Here is an 18,275-nt window from a genome sequence, read left to right on the forward strand (position 1 = left end):
TAGTTTTGGAAGTCCTAGCTGTGGCAAACAGAGAAGAAAAAGAAAAGGAATCTAAATTGGAAAAGAAAGAAGTAAAACTGTCACTGTTTGCAGATGATATGATATTAGACATAGAAAATCCTACAGGTGCTACCAGATAACTACTAGAGCTCATCAATGAATTCAGTAAAGTGACATTTTCTTTGCTGAGGAATTTTTAGTCTACTTTAGAACATAATGCATATTGAAAAGATGCCATTTATATACAGTTGTGTATAAACTGGATTTGAAAGTTCTGAAGAAACTAAGAGCATGCATCACCAAGGAGCTGTAGTAATCCAAAGAGGTTTGTCTGGGTCTGTTTTTTATTTATGGAGAGGGTAGATTTAAGTAGTTTTAGGAGGAGGTCAAGGGTCTGGAAAACACTCAGATAGTGTCACTTAGATTGAGGGGATTAAGGCAATTATGTTTTCCCCAGCTATGGGAAGTTCCAAATTTCTAAGATTTTACCTGGAGAAAAGAATATATATATAATTTTTAAAAACAGAAGCTGAAATATTGTTTAATAATTTCTGTATAAAGCTGTTCTGTTGGCAGGACAAACAATAGGCCATTGATTAAAATGATGTTACAATAGGTACAACTACTGAGACAATGTTTGCTCATTTAATACATAAGAACGTATTATAGAAGCATGCACACAGGGATGTGCCGAGCACTCTGATCTGAATCATACATAAATCATGAACAATTACGGTGTGTCTGTATTTTCTATAAGACACGTTACAATGGATCCTCAGTTTCCCTTTAGAGTTCCTAAGCTTTTCTGAGAACATTTGAGCTTCTGAGTACATTTGCACTTTTGAAGGAATAAGTGCATTTCAAAACTGAGATTATTTCATAGAATAATTTCTTATTAATATGAGTGTTATTATGAAGAGAAATAAACTTGCTTTAGCCTATTGAACGGTAATATTATCTGTCTATTTTCATTTGTTAATTCTTACAAGATTATTACTTGTACTCACCTCATTTTCCCCCTAAGTGGTAAATAGTTGTACTTTTCAGTTGTTTTGCCATCTCGTTTGTTAAAAACAATTATTTATGAATAATTGTTGTAGCTTTGAAGCATTTCAGGATTCATCTTTTTTTTTTGGATAGAAATAGTATGTATCAGACTATTGATAAGAATAATATTCAGTGGAAATCAAATATTTTTTAATGATTCCAGAAAAAGAAAATTAAATTGTGTCTTAACAATTTTGGCTCCAGGAATCGTAGTATAAAATATAGACATTTCAGATTGAAAACAATGGTTAAGGAGATTTTTGGGTGGCATCTGAGACTTCACCTTACTTGAATGTAATCTAGTTAAAAACACAGTGAATGTACAGAAAACACTGTCCAAACACAGAGCTGCTCTTTTCCAAGTACCTTATTGGACATGGTCACGTTTTTTGATCACGTGCATTCTCAAATTTGACTGTGTGGAAGTGAATTGGAACAACCAATTAGGGTTGTAAAGAAAATGATCACTTTTAAAATTGTTTCTCAAAGACAAAGATGACTTCATAAGTGCCAGTACATCTTACTCTTTTTTTTTTTTTTTAAAAACTAAGATTCATATGCCTTCTTTGAGGAAAGAATAAAAAATGAGAATATGGCTTGGAACGTTGCATGCTGCCTTCTATAACTCTCTATAGGGAAAACGTCCTTATAGAATATTTTGAAGAAGCTTATGTGATGACTTGTCTTACCATACTGAAAATAATAAAAGCAAACACTATTAATCCTCATAGAAACCCTATGAATTGTGTGATTCCCCTTTGTCCAGTTGTGTGATTCAGTTGTGTGACATCCTCATTGTACAGATGAGGTAACTGAGGCTTAGGGAGGGCCAGTGACTTCCCAAGAGTAGGCAGCTTGGTAAATGTCATGCCCACACCCTGTCTGGCTCCAGAATCTACACTTGGTCCTCACTGTTTCCAACCCAGAAAGGAGAGACCCCAATACGGTGAGATGAGAAAGATGTGAGCAGAGGGGACTGAGTGGGGAGCGTCTGGGGAGACTCAGAAAGGAAGCCGTGCTGGGGGGGGGGTGGGGGAGGCTGGGAAAGGAGCAGGCTTCCCAAGCTAAACAGTTGATGGAGATAATCTTCACTTACCCTCCACCAGCTCTGTGACTTTGAGCAGGTTACTTAGATCCCTGGGACCCCTTTACCTAAAGGGGGAATGATGCAGGCCTGGTCTGCTCAACAGGCAGAGAAATTGTCCCCTGAGAAATTGTCACGTTAACATTCGAGTTAGCACAGCTGACTGTGGATTGTGGATGATCCCAATCTTCTGGAATTTTCTGAATGGCTAATAATGCCCCAGTAATGTCTCAACAGCTTTGTACTTGCAGTGCACACACTCACAACGGGAGCTTCTTTGCTCTTCCTTGTTCCAAGGACCCTTCGGGCACTTTGCTGAAGCCTGACCCCTTCTCACAGCAATGCTTGTAAATGCATAAAATGTATACATAGGGTTACAAAGTAAATAGTTATATTGAAATGCTGATATCAATGTACTAGAAATTGTAACAGTGGTTTCTTAGTTATTAGCGCATTCAAAAACAAGATCTAGTGGTGACTTTAATAAATACTGTTATTTTGAAGTAAAGGGGACCATAAACAATATTTCTAGATGTCTGTGACAACGATTGCTATTAAAATATCTGTAACTTATGTTGGTAACATATGCACGGGCACTGGTGAATATAGTCTGGTTTGTCTACATTTGTGACTGAAGAATATGCTAAATTTTAGCTAGAGGTTAGTGAAAATAAAGATGTAATTTTTTTCTATTCATCTCAACAGACCCCCTATATCATATTTGTACCACATGTTAAGAACCCCTGAGCTGTGTGATTCACTGCTTCAAGTTCCGTGAAAAACCCTCCTGAGCTTTGATTGAACTTCTAATGAATCTTTAGATCAAGCTAGGGAAAACCGGTACCTTAAAAGTAGTCTTCCTATTTGCAATCATTGTAGTCTGAATTTATGTAGTTTTTCTTTAATGTCTTTCAATACAATTTTTATAATAATCTCCATAAATGTCCTGCAAATTCTGTAAGATTCATTCTTAGATACTTTATATGTTTTGTTAGTATTTGCTATTCTATTTAATTTCTAACTATGGATAAGTTTAGAAATACTATCAGCTTTTGTATAATGAATTGTTAAGCTAGCCAATGACTTTCAGAATTTCTACCTCCATAATCATATCATCTGGAAACGATAACGGTTGCTCTTTTTTATCCAATTTTGTGCTTTTAATTTTTAAATTTTCTCTTACGTACTGATAGGACTTTCAGTGCAATGTTCAATAGAAACAGTGGTGTCTGTGAAAGTGTTCTTTCTGATTTTCAAGGAAATACTTTGAATATTTTCCCACTTAGGAGTGACATGCTAGAACCAATTTTTAGCAGCTAGCAAGAGCCAATCATTAACTTTTCATGAATTTTGCATGAAAATACAATCATTATTAAAAATTAAATTACATAAACATAATTAATTAAATCATATTAAAACAAAAGTAATACATTCTGAAAACTCACCACTTCCTACTTTATGTCATCTTGCTGTTATCAGTGCTCTTGAGGTTATTTACATACCTTGTGTCTGCGTGGTGAAAATACTATATAATGATTCTTTTTCCAACTTCCTGGTCAGTGACATCACGCTGCTAGCTTTGAATTGGCCATGGTACGAGTATTTACACCATGGAAAGTGGCAAATGCTACCAATCAGGGTTTTTAATTTTCCTTAAGAGCCTGTTGTTCAACGTTTACTAACACACCTCTGATCAAGACTGATGTTTGCCACAGGCTCTAGCATTTTCCTAGCCTGTTAACTAAAAAGAAAGGAAATTAAGGAAGAAGAGAAGGGAGGGTGGCAGGGAAATAGGAAGGAAAGGAAAGTAAAAGGGAAGGAAGAAGAGAGGAAGAGAGGACAGGAAAGCTTTAATCAGTGTATTAACCCGCACGTGGTGTTTCCCCCCAGATAGCTGTGACGCTCCTCTGGCGTCTGCCCTGGCCCGGGCTTCCTTCAGCAGCTCCTCAGAGCGGTCCAGCAGCCACGGCCCTGGCTTCGCAAGCCTTAATCGCAGAGACGGTGAGTCTGCAGCTGTCTTCTTGTCAATCCACGCTGATTCTTTCCCAGAGAGAATTATTTTCATTTTTAGTTCATATTCCTTCTTATAGGTCAAAACTTAATTATATTGAGTTTAATGAAACTGAAGAAAGCAGCAGGTTCATCATATCTGCTAGTATTCCTCTGCTAGCTTTCTTCTTGCTTATGATCCATTGTTTGGTTTGTTTTGATATCTTCCTTCCCTATTGATTGCCAGCAAATGATCATCAATAAGATTTATGAGAAGGGAATTATTGGAGTCTAGATTTTTTCCAGGGTTATCATCCCTTTTTAGTTTTAGGACCGGCGACAGAAGGGTGACTAGTCAAGTGCGCTGGTCATGAATAACGACAACAACACAAGAAGGAGCCAGTGCTGCAGCCACTGGGGAAGCCTGATGTTTGCAAGATGTGAAGCTGCCAAAGGATGTCATGGGAAAATGACTCCATTCCCAGGACTTGGCCTGGGAGGAGACCAGGTGAAGGCTGCTACTGAAAATAAAGATTCCCTTCCTATTAGTGGGAAGGGAGTTAATGACTTACTTTTTGGAAAGGTCCATTTTTGCTACTTGAATGTTGTCGAGTGAATTACCTCTTCTATTGCACAAATACTAATTCAGTGGATTAAATAAGTGAATACATACACTTCAAATTCAAATGCTTTGCTACTTTTTTTGATTAACTTTTATTGGAGTGTGGTTGCTTGACAATGTTGTGTTAGCCTCCACTGCACAACAAAATGAATCAGCTGTACCCATACAGATATCCCCTCCCTTTTGGACTTCCCTCCCACTTAGGTCACCACAGTGCATTAGGTAGAGCTCCCTGTGCTATACAGTATGTTCCCATCAGTTGTCTATTTTATACATAGTATCAATAATGTATATATGTCAATCCCAGTCTCCTAATTCCTCCCACCCCACCCCTTTCCCCCTTGGTATCCATACATTTGTTCTCTACGTCTGTGTCTCTATTTCTGCTTTTGTTTTGCTACTGTTTTAAGGGATAGATTTTTTAAATGAAAGATGAATTCAGAAAGTAAAAGTTAAAATTAACTGTGTCCCATGTAAACGCACTGCTGTAAATTCTGGAGATACTACTAAGGAATTGAGTGTTTTCCTCCCTTTCTTTGACATTTCTAAGATCAGAGTTAAAGTCTAGCTTGAACTTTACTGTGTCCTTAAGGATCAAATTTGGGAACCTAGTAAGTGATCAAATAGATTGGCAGGGAAGAGTAAGAACACAGGTGAAGAAATTCAATGAGCTCAGGATGGGAAGGCATGTCCATTAATTGTCCACCTTCATGGTCTTTTCCCAGGAAAAAGCATTTTGTGGCCAGATATTTACTCCTCAAAGCATCATTCATAATCATTTTTAGCACCCCAGTAAAAATATATTCTCATTGAAACCAGATTTCAATGAGATCAGTTATCAAATTACCCATTTTCGGTCTGGTGGTTATTCTAATATCAGCTTAACATCTAAACTTTCCAGTGGTTTCCCTAAAATTGTAACAACTAAATAAGCCATATTTAATTAGTTTAAAGAGGCCCGAGGGGCTTGTGTGTTGTGTTTCTAATTTGCATGTGTAGAGTATCTTTATGATTCAGGCCTCCAGTGCTATCAATATGGTGGCACTGGGAAGTTTATAAACATTAGAAGGGAAAATCCTGAAGCTTAAGATGAACTTATTTCCATTATATTTAATTAAAAAACTAATAACTCAGAATATTATAAGCCATCATTATAAAATGGTAAGTACAAAGCTTATCTTTTATATTTAAACTACTCTCTTTGCAAATTTAAATTAATTATTTTAAGAGTGGCAATCAACTGATGAGGGTTTTTTTTTCATGGTTGTTGCTACTCTGATTGCATATAGTGTACATTTCACTAAATATCCCTAGATATTACCACCTGATTTCAGACCCATTTCTAAAGCATGCTTTAGACAGCACAATTTATCAATATTCCTTCTGAAGGATTATCTATATGTGTTTTCTGTTAAAAGCCAGCATCCCAGAGTCTTTATTGACATTTCCTTTGCCTTGGTAAATGCTGGAGAACATATTAGTTCACTTTAGTTTAGATGATTATGATGTAAAATGTGGATAGTATGAAATGTGGATGAATATAATGAGGGCGATGATTCTTCATATATAGTAGTTTTAGCTTTTTGGAATATTTTGTGTATGATCTAGTGAGGAAAATCATGTTAGACTCCCTGATTGTATGGTTAAAATTTCCTTGGTCTGTGTTGTAGTATTTGGAAGTTTTAAAGAAGGTGGTCTGTCTTACACCCCTAGTTTCTTATTTTGCCCATAAGTCATTGCGCTTCTAGAATGTTCATGAAGAATTAGAAATGTCTCAAATATCACAGCTTCCACCAAGAACTTTATACATAGCAGCTGATCAATTCATCTACCTGATACATAAAGGTAGTAAGAGAATAGTCTATACATAATTTTTGATTGTATGTGTGTGCATATATATAAATTTGACCCACTGTCTAACCCCCCAAAGCCAAATAATTCAAACTTTAAGGCATTTTATGATTTTAAAGTACTTCACTGATTCAACACATAACAAATGTTAATTAATTGACTAGAACTTATTGCACATTTCATGTTTTCTCTTTTACATATTTTTTACTTATGCAGTTTATGTATTTATTTTGTTTTCTATTAATTTATGAAAAGTAGTAAAATATTTCTTAGAAAAGACTTTGCAATAAATAGAAGAAAGAAGTCTATGAAGGATATTAAGAGGAATGAGCAGAGAAGTTAGGAGGGATCCAGGCGTTTCTAGGGACAGGTGGGCCAAAGCAGAGAGATGCAGACCTTGCATCTTTGAAAACCATGATTCCTGAGCATGTTACCACCTGTTTGCCAGTGTTTTCTGTGAGCTCCCTAATGGAAGTGTTGGTTATTGTAGAGATAGTAATGGGCTAGTATCATCACTCAACATTGGACTAAGTGCTCCTGGAGTTTACTTTTGAAATTTCTAGTCTGGTTCCTCTAGCATTCCCATTTTGAAGTCTGGGATTGGGTTCCAGATAATACATTTAACAAAGTATCCCCTCTGAGGTCATACACCTTACCTTTTTATACAGAGAAACACAAATTACTGGAAATGCCTGAATGTATAATTTTTCAGAACTGATGGATTTTTTTTTAAGAGGTAAAACACAGACACGTACATGTATTCATATACCTATTCAAGAAAATAGATGCCATTAGATAAAAATGTAAAGTTCTTGAAGCTTTACATCTTTACAGTCAAATTGGGTTTGACTATTCATATTAGCTGAATTTGTTTCCATCAATATTAAATTGATATTTCCTAGAATTACAAGTGACCTAATATTTCTCATATAAAATCAAGATTGCTGAAATCTGTGTATTCTAAATAAGAACATGCTATAATATTGACTTCATTTTTTTCTTCTCAAAAATCTCCTAAAGGAACTTTATGCAGTTTATCCAAGTTTATTCAAAACAAAAGTTAAAAAACCAAAACCAAAAGTAAACAAACTACCTTAGAGTAAACCACGCTGGACTTTCATTCTAGATCTTGCATGTGAAAATAACCTTTTGTTTTTACAATTATTGTTACTGGAGGTGACCCTTCATGAAACTGGCTTTAGCATTTCAGATGCTGCTTTCCAACTCCGGAGAACATGTTCTTTTTAGCCACGTGACGTGTCCTCTTTAGTCACCCCAGGTATGGTGGTGAGATGAGTGGTCTGGCCAGAGCTGATTGAGATTGATTAGGAGGAAGTGTACACACATTTTGTTCTCCTTTTTTGTTCCCCCAAAGTGCTTGCATAAACAATCATCCCCAGAAAGAGGGACAACTCCGTTCATGGCCCAGATGCTGAAAATCACGCCCTCTAATGCGGCAAGCCACTCATCACTGACAGTGCAAATGAGACTGCTTTAAATTTAACTTGATCAAAAATGGCATATCAGATTACTATATTGTGTATTGCAAACAGAAAGTAGATGGAGACAAGCTGAACTGACTGGATGTTTTCTTTTCTCTTTGTAATTCTTCACCTTTCCCGTACCGAGACATTGATCATATTTCCTCACAACAGACTTATGTGTTGGTGGAGCCAGGAAAGATTTTGTCTAATGCTCCCAATACAATTGATGGCTGAGCATATTAGCAACAATTCTCAGCGTTAAGATATTTATTTCTCACTTTAGGAAGTACATTTACTAGTACAAGTTAATACTCCAGGTTTTAGCAGGAAATAAATACACATGATTCGATTAGGAGACAATGCTTAGGCCTGGGCATCAGACACTAAATATTTTCTTATAACCTGGAACGTCTGATTATTTGGACTCTGCAATATCCCAAATAAGCTATGATGTAAAATTCACTGTTTTTTACAAAGAAATGTTAGAAAATGGAAAGAGTGAATAATAATTTAAAATATCTAGACGTATATCAACTCCTGATATAAATCAGAATATTACTGAATACATCAAAAATGTTTGATGCAAATCTTATAATAATAAACTTGTCCCTCATATTTTTTCATAAAATCGTAGTTCTCCAGTATTTCTATCTTTTATTCACAGGCTACGTGCCTGGTAGAACTGGTCAGTATTCCCAAATACTAGTCTGAGCAATTCAGATGGCAATAAAAGGGCTTGCAAACCAGATTTTTATAAAGGCATATGAATGTATTGGGGACTTTTTGCCTCTGGATGTCAGATTTTTCATTCTGTTTATCTGTGCTTCCTAAAAGTTTTTAGACCTATTAGGGCCAAGACACATTCTTTTTCCGATTTTTCTTAACAAATGATCCTGCAGATGCAACTGTGGGTATTGAGTGCAGTGGACAGGCCAAATGTAATAGCATCCATGTAAAATACACCCATGTACTAAAGCACAGAGCACTGTCTTGGTGACCAGGCAACTTTATTAAATCACGGCATGATGGTAGCATGTGAGAGGAGAAGCCCCCAAATCCCAGGGTTCGTGCAGACCCTGCCGTACAGTTGTCACACAGAACTCATCTGCTCAGATTTTCCCATGGTCCTTTTCAAGGTCTGGAGTCTCCAGGTTACCTCCATAGAACCTAAGATGCTAGATGAGACAAACCAGAACAAACCAAACGTGTTTTTCAGCGTTGTCAACAACCTTCAGGGAGGCAATGTTGTCATTTCTCTCTACCAAGTAGCCCAAATTATAGCACTACCCCCAGAATAAGGCAATCCTCAGTCTCTTTTGAATTCAGTGGACTCTTTTGAATGGGTGAGCATCTTCCAGGGATGCTCAGATTTCTTTGTTCCTGCTTCTTTCCAAGACAGTGTTTGGGTTTACAGAAGGGCTGGTGCCCTCATGGAGCTGGATGGTGGGGCTTCTCACGTTGGGGCTCAGCTCCTTGCTATCTGCTGAAGGGAGTTTGTCTGCTTTTAACGCTGAGGGTTACTTGGCACCTGCTCCTGAAGCCTGTGGCGGATTTACCTCTTGGTAAGACCGTGTTCCCAGGGAACAGGTCATTGTCCCTTCCGGGATCTTTGCGATGTCACTTCTTGCCTCCCTGAAGGCTGACCATGAGTCTCATTTGGTGTCCAGCCTGAGCAGCCTTGGTTACAGGTTTAATTTGCCTTTGCCAAGTTGACCTGTTCAGATCCAGTCAGACTCTCATCTCACTTCTGTGCCCCCTTTTGATGGCCTGTGGGCAGTCTGGTTCACCATGCCAAGGGGAAAAAGATCGTCAAATGGTTTTGTCCTGGCAGTTTAGTCCAGAAGAAACCTATCACTTCCACTCAGAGCTTGTTGGCCAGAGCTGGTCACATAGCCCCACCCAACCACCAGGGGGCGTGGAAATCGCAATCCTCCAAGTGCCTGGAAGGTAGAAGAAGGGAAATAGTTGGCAACCATTAGTAATGACTACACAGCCCCCTACAAGGTGATCTCCCAAAATTCCAAATGGAAGCCAAGACAAAGCCTTTCCACAGCTTGCTTATTCCTCTCACTTTTCTGATCCCCCTGGGACTTCGCTCCTGAGCAAGGTGTCTGAATCACCCTCCCACCACCTTTTACCCTTCCTCCATTTCCTCTCTTTCCCACGATCGTCTGGGTTCCCATCTCTTCTTCCTGCCAAAGAGGGAGACATCACACGTCCTGTTTCCTATTTTCTTAGTTGGTCTTTGCCCTCCCTGGCTTCTCTAGGGCTTCATGGGATAATGATCACTGGCTAACAGGATTTACCGGAGAGGAATGAAAAACACAACAGTTTATCCTTGCAAAATTATGTCTGTGTTTATAATCTGCCCAGTAAGTATCTTATGGTGGCCACAATTTTGCCATAGTATTTTTCCAAGAGTCAGTACTGCCTATGACGTACTTGGCAACTTCCCAAAAGGTATGTGGAAGCCCTTCTAAGCACTATCCAAATTCAAAAATAGTTGTCTAGCAAATTCCACTCTGTTCTTTTCCAAAGTAATCACTTTTACATCATGTATAATATACAGAAATGTTCATGAAAGTTATTTATTTAACAGAATGTATCCTTGACATACACCGTGATGTCTTTGTGTACTCCACTTTTAATAAATATTATTGGCATCCCTATGGAGATATATTTTATCCCATTACATACTGCTTTACTCATCCAATGCAATTACATTGCCTCTTGTAGGGATATTCCCTTTTTCTTGTTTGGAGTCACTGATGAAAGACGTACCAAGTGAGGTGACCTTCAATCCTGCCAAAGGGGTGAGGTTCAATTAGCAACCTTTCATGAGGCATCTGGGATCACTAATGATCAAAGCACACAGGAGTCTTGAACTTCTGGTTTAACTTGTGGCACAGAGACTGGTCCAGGAAGGCCACAGCCAGTGACAAAGGCTAATGGAATATCTCAGTGGACCCTGTGGTCAGCTACTCCCACCTTTGCTCTGAACATTAATGAGGAGCTTCTGGACTAGGGGCTGACTGGAAGATGGTATTTCAGGGGTTCCCTGTTCTCTCTGTCCTGTGATCCTTGCAGTAGACTCTTCCCTTGTTGCCATGTTTCCTCCAAGGAAATCCAGTGGAGCAGGCTTTTCTCCGACACAAAATAATGCCATACTTTGCTGGGGATGAATGCCTACACCCCAGAAAAATGCACCTTTGTCAGTAGTATTTACATTTTGTGAGGCTCAGACCTCATCCTTTTTGCATTCTCATTTTACTACTCTATTTTGTATAGCAGCTCGTCTGTACATATCTCTTTTTATCCAAGGCTTCCACAGTGTGCTTACAAATTGTAATGAATTCAGCTACATAACATCACTAAAGAAAATGTAAGTTTTACCATCAATGGACTTTTTTTCCAAAGGCTTCTGGCTAACTGAGCAGTCAAGTATGGATGGATAATTTAGTACTCATGGTTTTATTTCTAAGCATGTCACCCTTGCATTTCCTGACATGATCCTACACTGAATTTAATTAAAAAGAAAAAGGAGCTCTTGCCTTAAGAAGAGTAACGGTGTGTCCCTGGGAAGTGGTGGGGGCCTTGGAGCAGAGCGCCTGGCCTCCTGCCCTTCTGGGCATCCTGGATTCCCCACTGCTCTCTACATGTCAGAGGGAGATGCAGCTATTCTGAGTGGCCTCAACAATGATCTGGAATCATATCTGTTCTGAATAACTCAGGGGGCCTCTGAAAGATGCACAATGATGCTTTTATAGAATTAGACCAGATCTCAGAGCTGCATCTCTCATAAACATGAAGATTTCACGGGAGATGCACAAATAAACTTGGTCATACATTTTATTCAGTCATGCATGAGGTATTTAGTACATGTTCGGATGGTTTATAGGCTTGCTGGGCAATTCGTATTTTATTTCTAAGGTGAGAAATTAGCAAAATCATCTTATAGTCTTGTCAATACAGAACTTCAAACACATAAGAACTGCAAAGCCTGAGATCAACTCAGATCTGAATGCCTCGCTACTGTGTGTTTCTTTAAAACTTGGTCAGGAGTGTCTATGAGAGAAGCAAAACAAAACACACAGTAGCAATGGATTTTTGTTTATTTTATGCAGAAAGAGCTGCAGCAATGAATGTTAATTGCCAAGGGCATTGAAAGTTGTCCCTCGGGACACTGCACACAGAACTTAAGGGAGTCACGTGTGAACAGTCACACTGTACTTTTTTTCTTTAATATCACTGGCATTTAATTTGAATCACAAATTAACAAGTATACACTTATTTTTTATTTAATTTTAAATTGTCTGTTTACAAAACCATTATAGGGTATGTCTGCATTTAGTACAGGAATCTGTTTTACAATTAGGCAGCTCTGTGTGATTTTTTTCATTATGGATGCACTTTTTGGAAAGCTACCTGTTGTCTCCTGCTCAGGCTGCTAGCAGACTGCAGGAAGCACAGCAGAAAGGGAATCAGAGGTTACCTAGACAGGTCCAGAGGGAGGATTTCTGCATTTTTTACATCCTGATAGCTAGAAAAGGTATATGTAGATAGTTGGAATTGCTCCTTAAGAAATCAGAGCTGGAGCAAATGCTTAAATTTCCCTCAGCAATGTAGGCAGGGTTGTGACAAAAACACCAATATATAAATCCCAGAGATCTCTGAGTGGGATGGTCAGGGAGCATCCCCAGGGCCTGCTGCCCTATGGCCCCTTTTTCCTGGGAACATCTGTTACTCCTGCTTATCTCACCCTTTCCCCACTCACCCAGCCCCGCCTGGAATCTGGAATGAGTTTTCTGTGAATTACGATGCATTTAAGTGAGGAAAGAAATACACAGAGCTTGATGAACTCCTATTTGAGACAATGTAATGAAGATCTTGGAGGGAAAGTTCCCTTGGTTACAATTTCGATTTAGCCATTTACTTGCTTGACATTTAGATGCCCTGGAGATAGGTTAGTCTGTTCACTTCAGATTATCCCACTTGACTTTGCTCCCTTCAGTATCTTTCTGCTCTGGACCTTGTTCCAACTTGAAGAAGGCATGAGCTATTCTCCTTTTCACCTCTGGGTAATTTCCACCTCTGGGTAATTTCCCCCTCTGCACAAAGCTGACACTCATTATGACAGTGCATGCCCCGTGGCCACCAGGGGCAGGGGTCATTTTCATCTTGATCAGTGACCAGAATAATTAAGGCCCTCGCTGAGAGTTTCCTGTTCAGCCTTTCCTCTCCCCAAAGACACAAGTCACTGCCTGTGTCTGAGCCAACGAAAGGGGGGGGGGGGAACAATCACACAGGGATAACTAGAGACAGAAACCTTCCAATATATCTGCCAGTATATCACTATAAAAGACAGTCTGGTATTGATAAGCAAACAATACTGAATAACTGACAAATCGCAGGGATATGTTCTTAGAAGGGGTAGAGAATGAAAAGGGAGCTAAGCTTTAATAAAATACCCTCACCCGAACCTAAAATGATTGTTTTTTGCTTGTCTGCAAAGCAGAGACTGTAACACCCGTCCCACTTGCCGGGTGCATGGAGGAGTTGTGAGGTAGCACTTAGAGCATCAGGGAGGGTCCTGAACACATCACATGCTTGTGACAAGTTTTGGCTTTCCTCATTTTCTCTCCTTTATCTAGTATAAAGTGGCAGGTAATGGGCCATTCAGTAATGAAAAGACTGCAATGCCCCACACTCTGGATGTCACCCCTCTTTCACCATGACTGTCTCCCGTCTTGCGATCGTGTATGGGAGAGAAAGTATTGTGCTAGATGCTCTAACACAGCTTCTTGTTGAATTCTCATTGCAGCCCTAAAGCATACCTATCACACTTTGCTGGGAGGGATGTTTTGTGTTCAGTGTCCTAAGCTGTGGAACCTTGTTCTGTGCAAGTCAGACCCTCTGGACATGTTTTCCTTTGTATGAATTGTGACACTTTATTCAACTAAGGGGCTGAGGCAGGAGACAGGACGGTGACAATGGAAAAAGACAGTCTGTGGTGTGGTCAGGGGAAGAGCTGGGTGGGAGGGCAAGTGCCTTTCTTGTGGGTTCAGCACTGGTGACTCCAAAACAGTAATTGCAAATCCCTGGGCTCTGTTTCAGGGGGTGTTGGTTCCCAGGGGGAATTTACTGAAGATTTGCAACATTGAATAATGCAGGCTGATCAGTTTCAGAACCACTGCTCTGCAGCTAAGAGCTGGTGGGGCGGCTGTGCTCAGGCGTACCCACTTTAATGTTGTTTCAGTGTATTTTGTTTTGTTTTCCATTACAGAACAGTGTCTCCCTTACCCATCAGTAAAACTGTTCGGGGCTCCCTAACAGTCCTCAGGTTACATTTGTGCATTTCCCACTTTTTCCAGTCATTAGAAAAAAGGGCATCTACCCCGGTGGACTGCGTGCATGGGCGAATGCACAGTAATTCAACATCATCACCCTACAGGGGTCTGGGGATTACGCCGTGGCTGTGTTACCCAGCTGAAATGAATTGCTTTGCAGCACAGGGAATTCTGCAGTTTCATTACTTTATCAGAGTACCTACTTAATCAGATAGCTTAATTTGCATACCAGTAGCACCTTCTCACCACAGGTAAGGAATGTGAAATGTTCAAGGTTGATTACCTGCAGATGGTGAAGAGTGGTTGACAGAGACGTGGCTGCATCTGTGGGAGAGGCTGGTCCCAGGGCAGATGCTGGAAGCATGCCGATGCTTTTTACTCTGTTGCATTTCTGTACATGTGGTACCCGTGTTGATGATACTTCCTGCTTCAAGAGAGATTAAAGATGACAGAGAAAGATTGTGAAATGCAAAAAGAAGAAGTATCTTCAGTACATTCTTTACAACCTTGATACTAAGAATACAGGACATTTACCAGTTTCGCAGAGATTGAAACTGATTCATATAAAACTTCAAATGTAGAACCTTTAAGTTAAAATGATCAGCTAAAAGCCAACACCTAATTTCTGCCTTCTTTTGGCAATTATTATAAAATTACAGGCAGTTGCAGAGTAATGTTACTTGGGACTGTTAGTTAACCCTCAGCTAGAACCCAGAAGGACTTATCATTCATCAAACATTAGAAGGGACCTTTGCACAAATCAGTAGAAGTAGCAAGAAGGTGTTGGGTGGTGATCAATCTTGTTATTAAAGACAAAGAAAGACTGAAAACTATCACAGGTTGGAAGACACTAAGGAGACAAGGTGACTAAATGCAATGTGGGGTTCTGGAACAGAAAAAGGGAGTTAGTGGAAAAACTGGAGACATCAAAAGAAAGTTTGTCGTTTTGTTACCATTGTACCAGTGTTAATAGCTTAGTTTTGATCAAAATACCATGGTGATGTCAGATATTAACATTAGGACACACTGAGTAAAAAGTAGACAGGAACTCCCTATCCCATCTTTGCAACTCGTTTGTAAATCTGAAATTATTTCAAAATAAAAAGTTTCATAATGCATTACAGAACAGCCAGAGTTGTGGCATGTTTAAGATGTGGATCAAAGGAAAAGACATTGTGCTTGTGGTTGAGAGGAAATTTTGGAATTTTGGAATAAAGATTGCAGGAAATGAGGAAATCTTAGAAAGAATTTGAGTTTTAAAGAATTTGTAAGCTTTCAATTTTGCTAAGGGTTATACACGTAGTGCCATTAGCAGAGGACATAGTGAAGCAACAGATGTGCCCACTTGCTAGTTTCACCTCCACACCCTGATGTAAGCGCTCCACTTCCATTTTCCTTTGAGCTGTCTTGTAACCATGTCACACACCTCCTGACATGTACTTGGTCGTAACAGCTTTTGTAAACAGGACATGGATGTTAATAATAGCCCCTAATAAAAAAGATAATAAATGTTGTCTAAAGTGTCAGACCTTATTATGAGAGCCTCAAATTAGATGTCAGGACAATGGGGAAAATTGTTTTTAAAGCTAGTTTTTTTGTGTTAGGGACTGTTTACATGACACTGTGTTTTCTAGACATGGATAATTAGCAAAATATCAGTTCCAGAATGCATTTCAAACCTGTTTCCCAATTTTTATATTGCATAATAATTTAAATTCAGAAAATTTAATATGACATCTAAATCCAAATTCAAAACTCATGTTTCTGTTAAACTAGAAGAACAAAATATATCAATCATACATTCACAGGTATCCCTAATTCTTCGGTGTCTCACAGGCACTGGAGAAAACAAAGCACAGTAATTTCCACTCTGCGCCTATTGTCTTGAATACCTGAGAAACTCCTCCCCATTCACTTCCTCTGGGTTCTCGCTCACCCTCCCTGCTGACTTTTTAGAACTCTCCCTCCCTGCACAGAAATCACTTTCACCTCCACCCCTCCCATATTGCATTTCAAATTGTTCTTTGAAATGTCTGCTTCTCTTATGAGTCTGTAAGCACCATGAGTGTAGGGCTATGCCATAGCCCTCTTTGTTATCCCAACATTCCACATTGTACTTCCTCATGCTGGGAATCCACAATTAAGGTTTTCTAGCTTTATTTTCCAACAAAGGAAAGTTTGTTATTTTCCAACAAAGGAAAGTTTGCCCTTTGTTTATGTCCAACAAAGGGCAAGTCATGCATTGAAGCCAGTAACGACACTAGTTCCAAGCACTGATGTAATGGCATGGTGTTTAGTTGTCCACCTATTACATTAAGCAGTTTCACTTAGCGGGACACCCCAATACCAGAGAGTCAGGGGTTATGAACTAAGAAACAAAACAATTAATATAGGCTTCATCCATTTACATTTAACCTGTGTTTTTATTTTGTGTTTGTGTGTGTGTATGTGAGTGTGTTTGTATAATTCTGGGGCATTATATAACGCAGAATTTGAAACTATGATTTTCATAAATCTTATTTATGACCCCATTCTTACAGGTTAATATAGATTTCAAAGATTTCTCTGTCTTTACCGGTTTTCTTCTTTTTATTCCCACAAAAAGGAGCTGGTGGCTGGTCTCCCCTGGTGTCAAATAAATACCAGTGGCTGCAGATTGACCTTGGAGAAAGAATGGAGGTCACAGCTGTGGCCACCCAGGGAGGACACGGGAGCTCCGACTGGGTGACCAGCTACCTCCTGATGTTCAGCGATGGCGGGAGGAACTGGAAGCAATATCGACGAGAGGAAAGCATCTGGGTATGTGCTTTATTGAAAAGCAGTCTGTCGGAGGATGAATTATGCCAGTTACTGCATGTTGCTGCCCATCTGTCAGATCAAGTATAGAACCAGAGCCTCCTAAGTTACTTGAAAGTGTTTCCACTGAATGTAAGCCACATGTGACGTTCCAGAAGACACCGTCCATGGCTAATTTATGAAATAAGTAAAACAATTTTATAATGTAGCGAAATATTGAAAATGTCTTCCCATTCTTCCTTTAAATAGTGTGAAGTCTAAGGAATAAATAAGTCACATACGACTGATTTTATTTTTGTTTGATAAACAAACACAATAGTTTATATTGCCTCAGCATTTTTAAATAAAGCGAATTCATTTTCTCTGTGCCCTCTGATAAACTGAAATTTCTGAAAGACCCTGAACATGTAAAAATAGATGTAATGGAGAGTCTCTCTGTGGAGGACTTGTTGAGGGATATGTTGAGTTCCTGCTCCAACAGGAACTTGGGCACCATGTGGCCCCTTGTAATTTATGGACAATAGATCCCTAGGATTCTTTGGAATCATAACTATTTTACATCAGTGACATAGTTTCTACTTCTGATTACATATCCATGCTTCTTTTAGAAGAATTAAATTTTGTTTGCTTAACTTTTTGAATATTAAAATTTATGTAATTTATTCTATATTTAGCATTTCATATCTTTAAATCACAGTCTGCTGTGAATGAGAAGCTCTAAAAGTAGAGTGTTGTAAAGGTCTGCAGCAGGTTTGCAATTGGCTGATGGGGTGTGGCCTGAAGAAGATTCATCAGGTGGAGAAGAAATTACTTTTTTCTTCTTCTTAAAAATATAATTTAGATGGTTGCCAAGAGCCAGGGAAAGGGAGTAATGGACTGTAAGTGTTTTAATGGAGACAAAGTTTCAGTTTGAGAAGATGAAAAAGTTCTTGAGATGGAAGGTGGTGATGTTTGCACAACAATGTGAATGTTAATGTCCAGAACTGTACACTTAAAAGTGGCTAAAATGCTAAACTTTTTGTTATGTATATCTTACCACAATAAAAAATACACAG

General features: G+C 39.0%; 1 protein-coding gene across 6 annotated transcripts in view; it reads left to right on the forward strand.

Annotated features, from left to right (window-relative positions):
• LOC309633338 (contactin-associated protein-like 3) overlaps window positions 1-18,275 on the forward strand; it is a 281,195-nt gene that overhangs the window by 212,300 nt on the left and 50,620 nt on the right. For 3 of the 6 annotated variants that reach the window (XM_082402042.1, XM_082402041.1, XM_082402043.1), the window contains exons 2-3: window positions 4,022-4,132; window positions 17,030-17,223. The exons of 2 other annotated variants lie outside the window; for them this stretch is intronic. In XM_082402042.1, coding sequence (XP_082258168.1) covers window positions 4,022-4,132; window positions 17,030-17,223 — 305 coding nt within the window. Of the gene's footprint in view, window positions 1-4,021; window positions 4,133-17,029; window positions 17,224-17,894; window positions 18,270-18,275 lie in introns of those variants that run through there. One more of the 6 variants, XM_082402044.1, reaches the window with a different exon arrangement.

The sequence above is a fragment of the Balaenoptera borealis genome (genome assembly GCF_965194805.1).
Source record: "Balaenoptera borealis genome assembly, chromosome: 8".
Taxonomy (NCBI): Eukaryota; Metazoa; Chordata; class Mammalia; order Artiodactyla; family Balaenopteridae; genus Balaenoptera; species Balaenoptera borealis.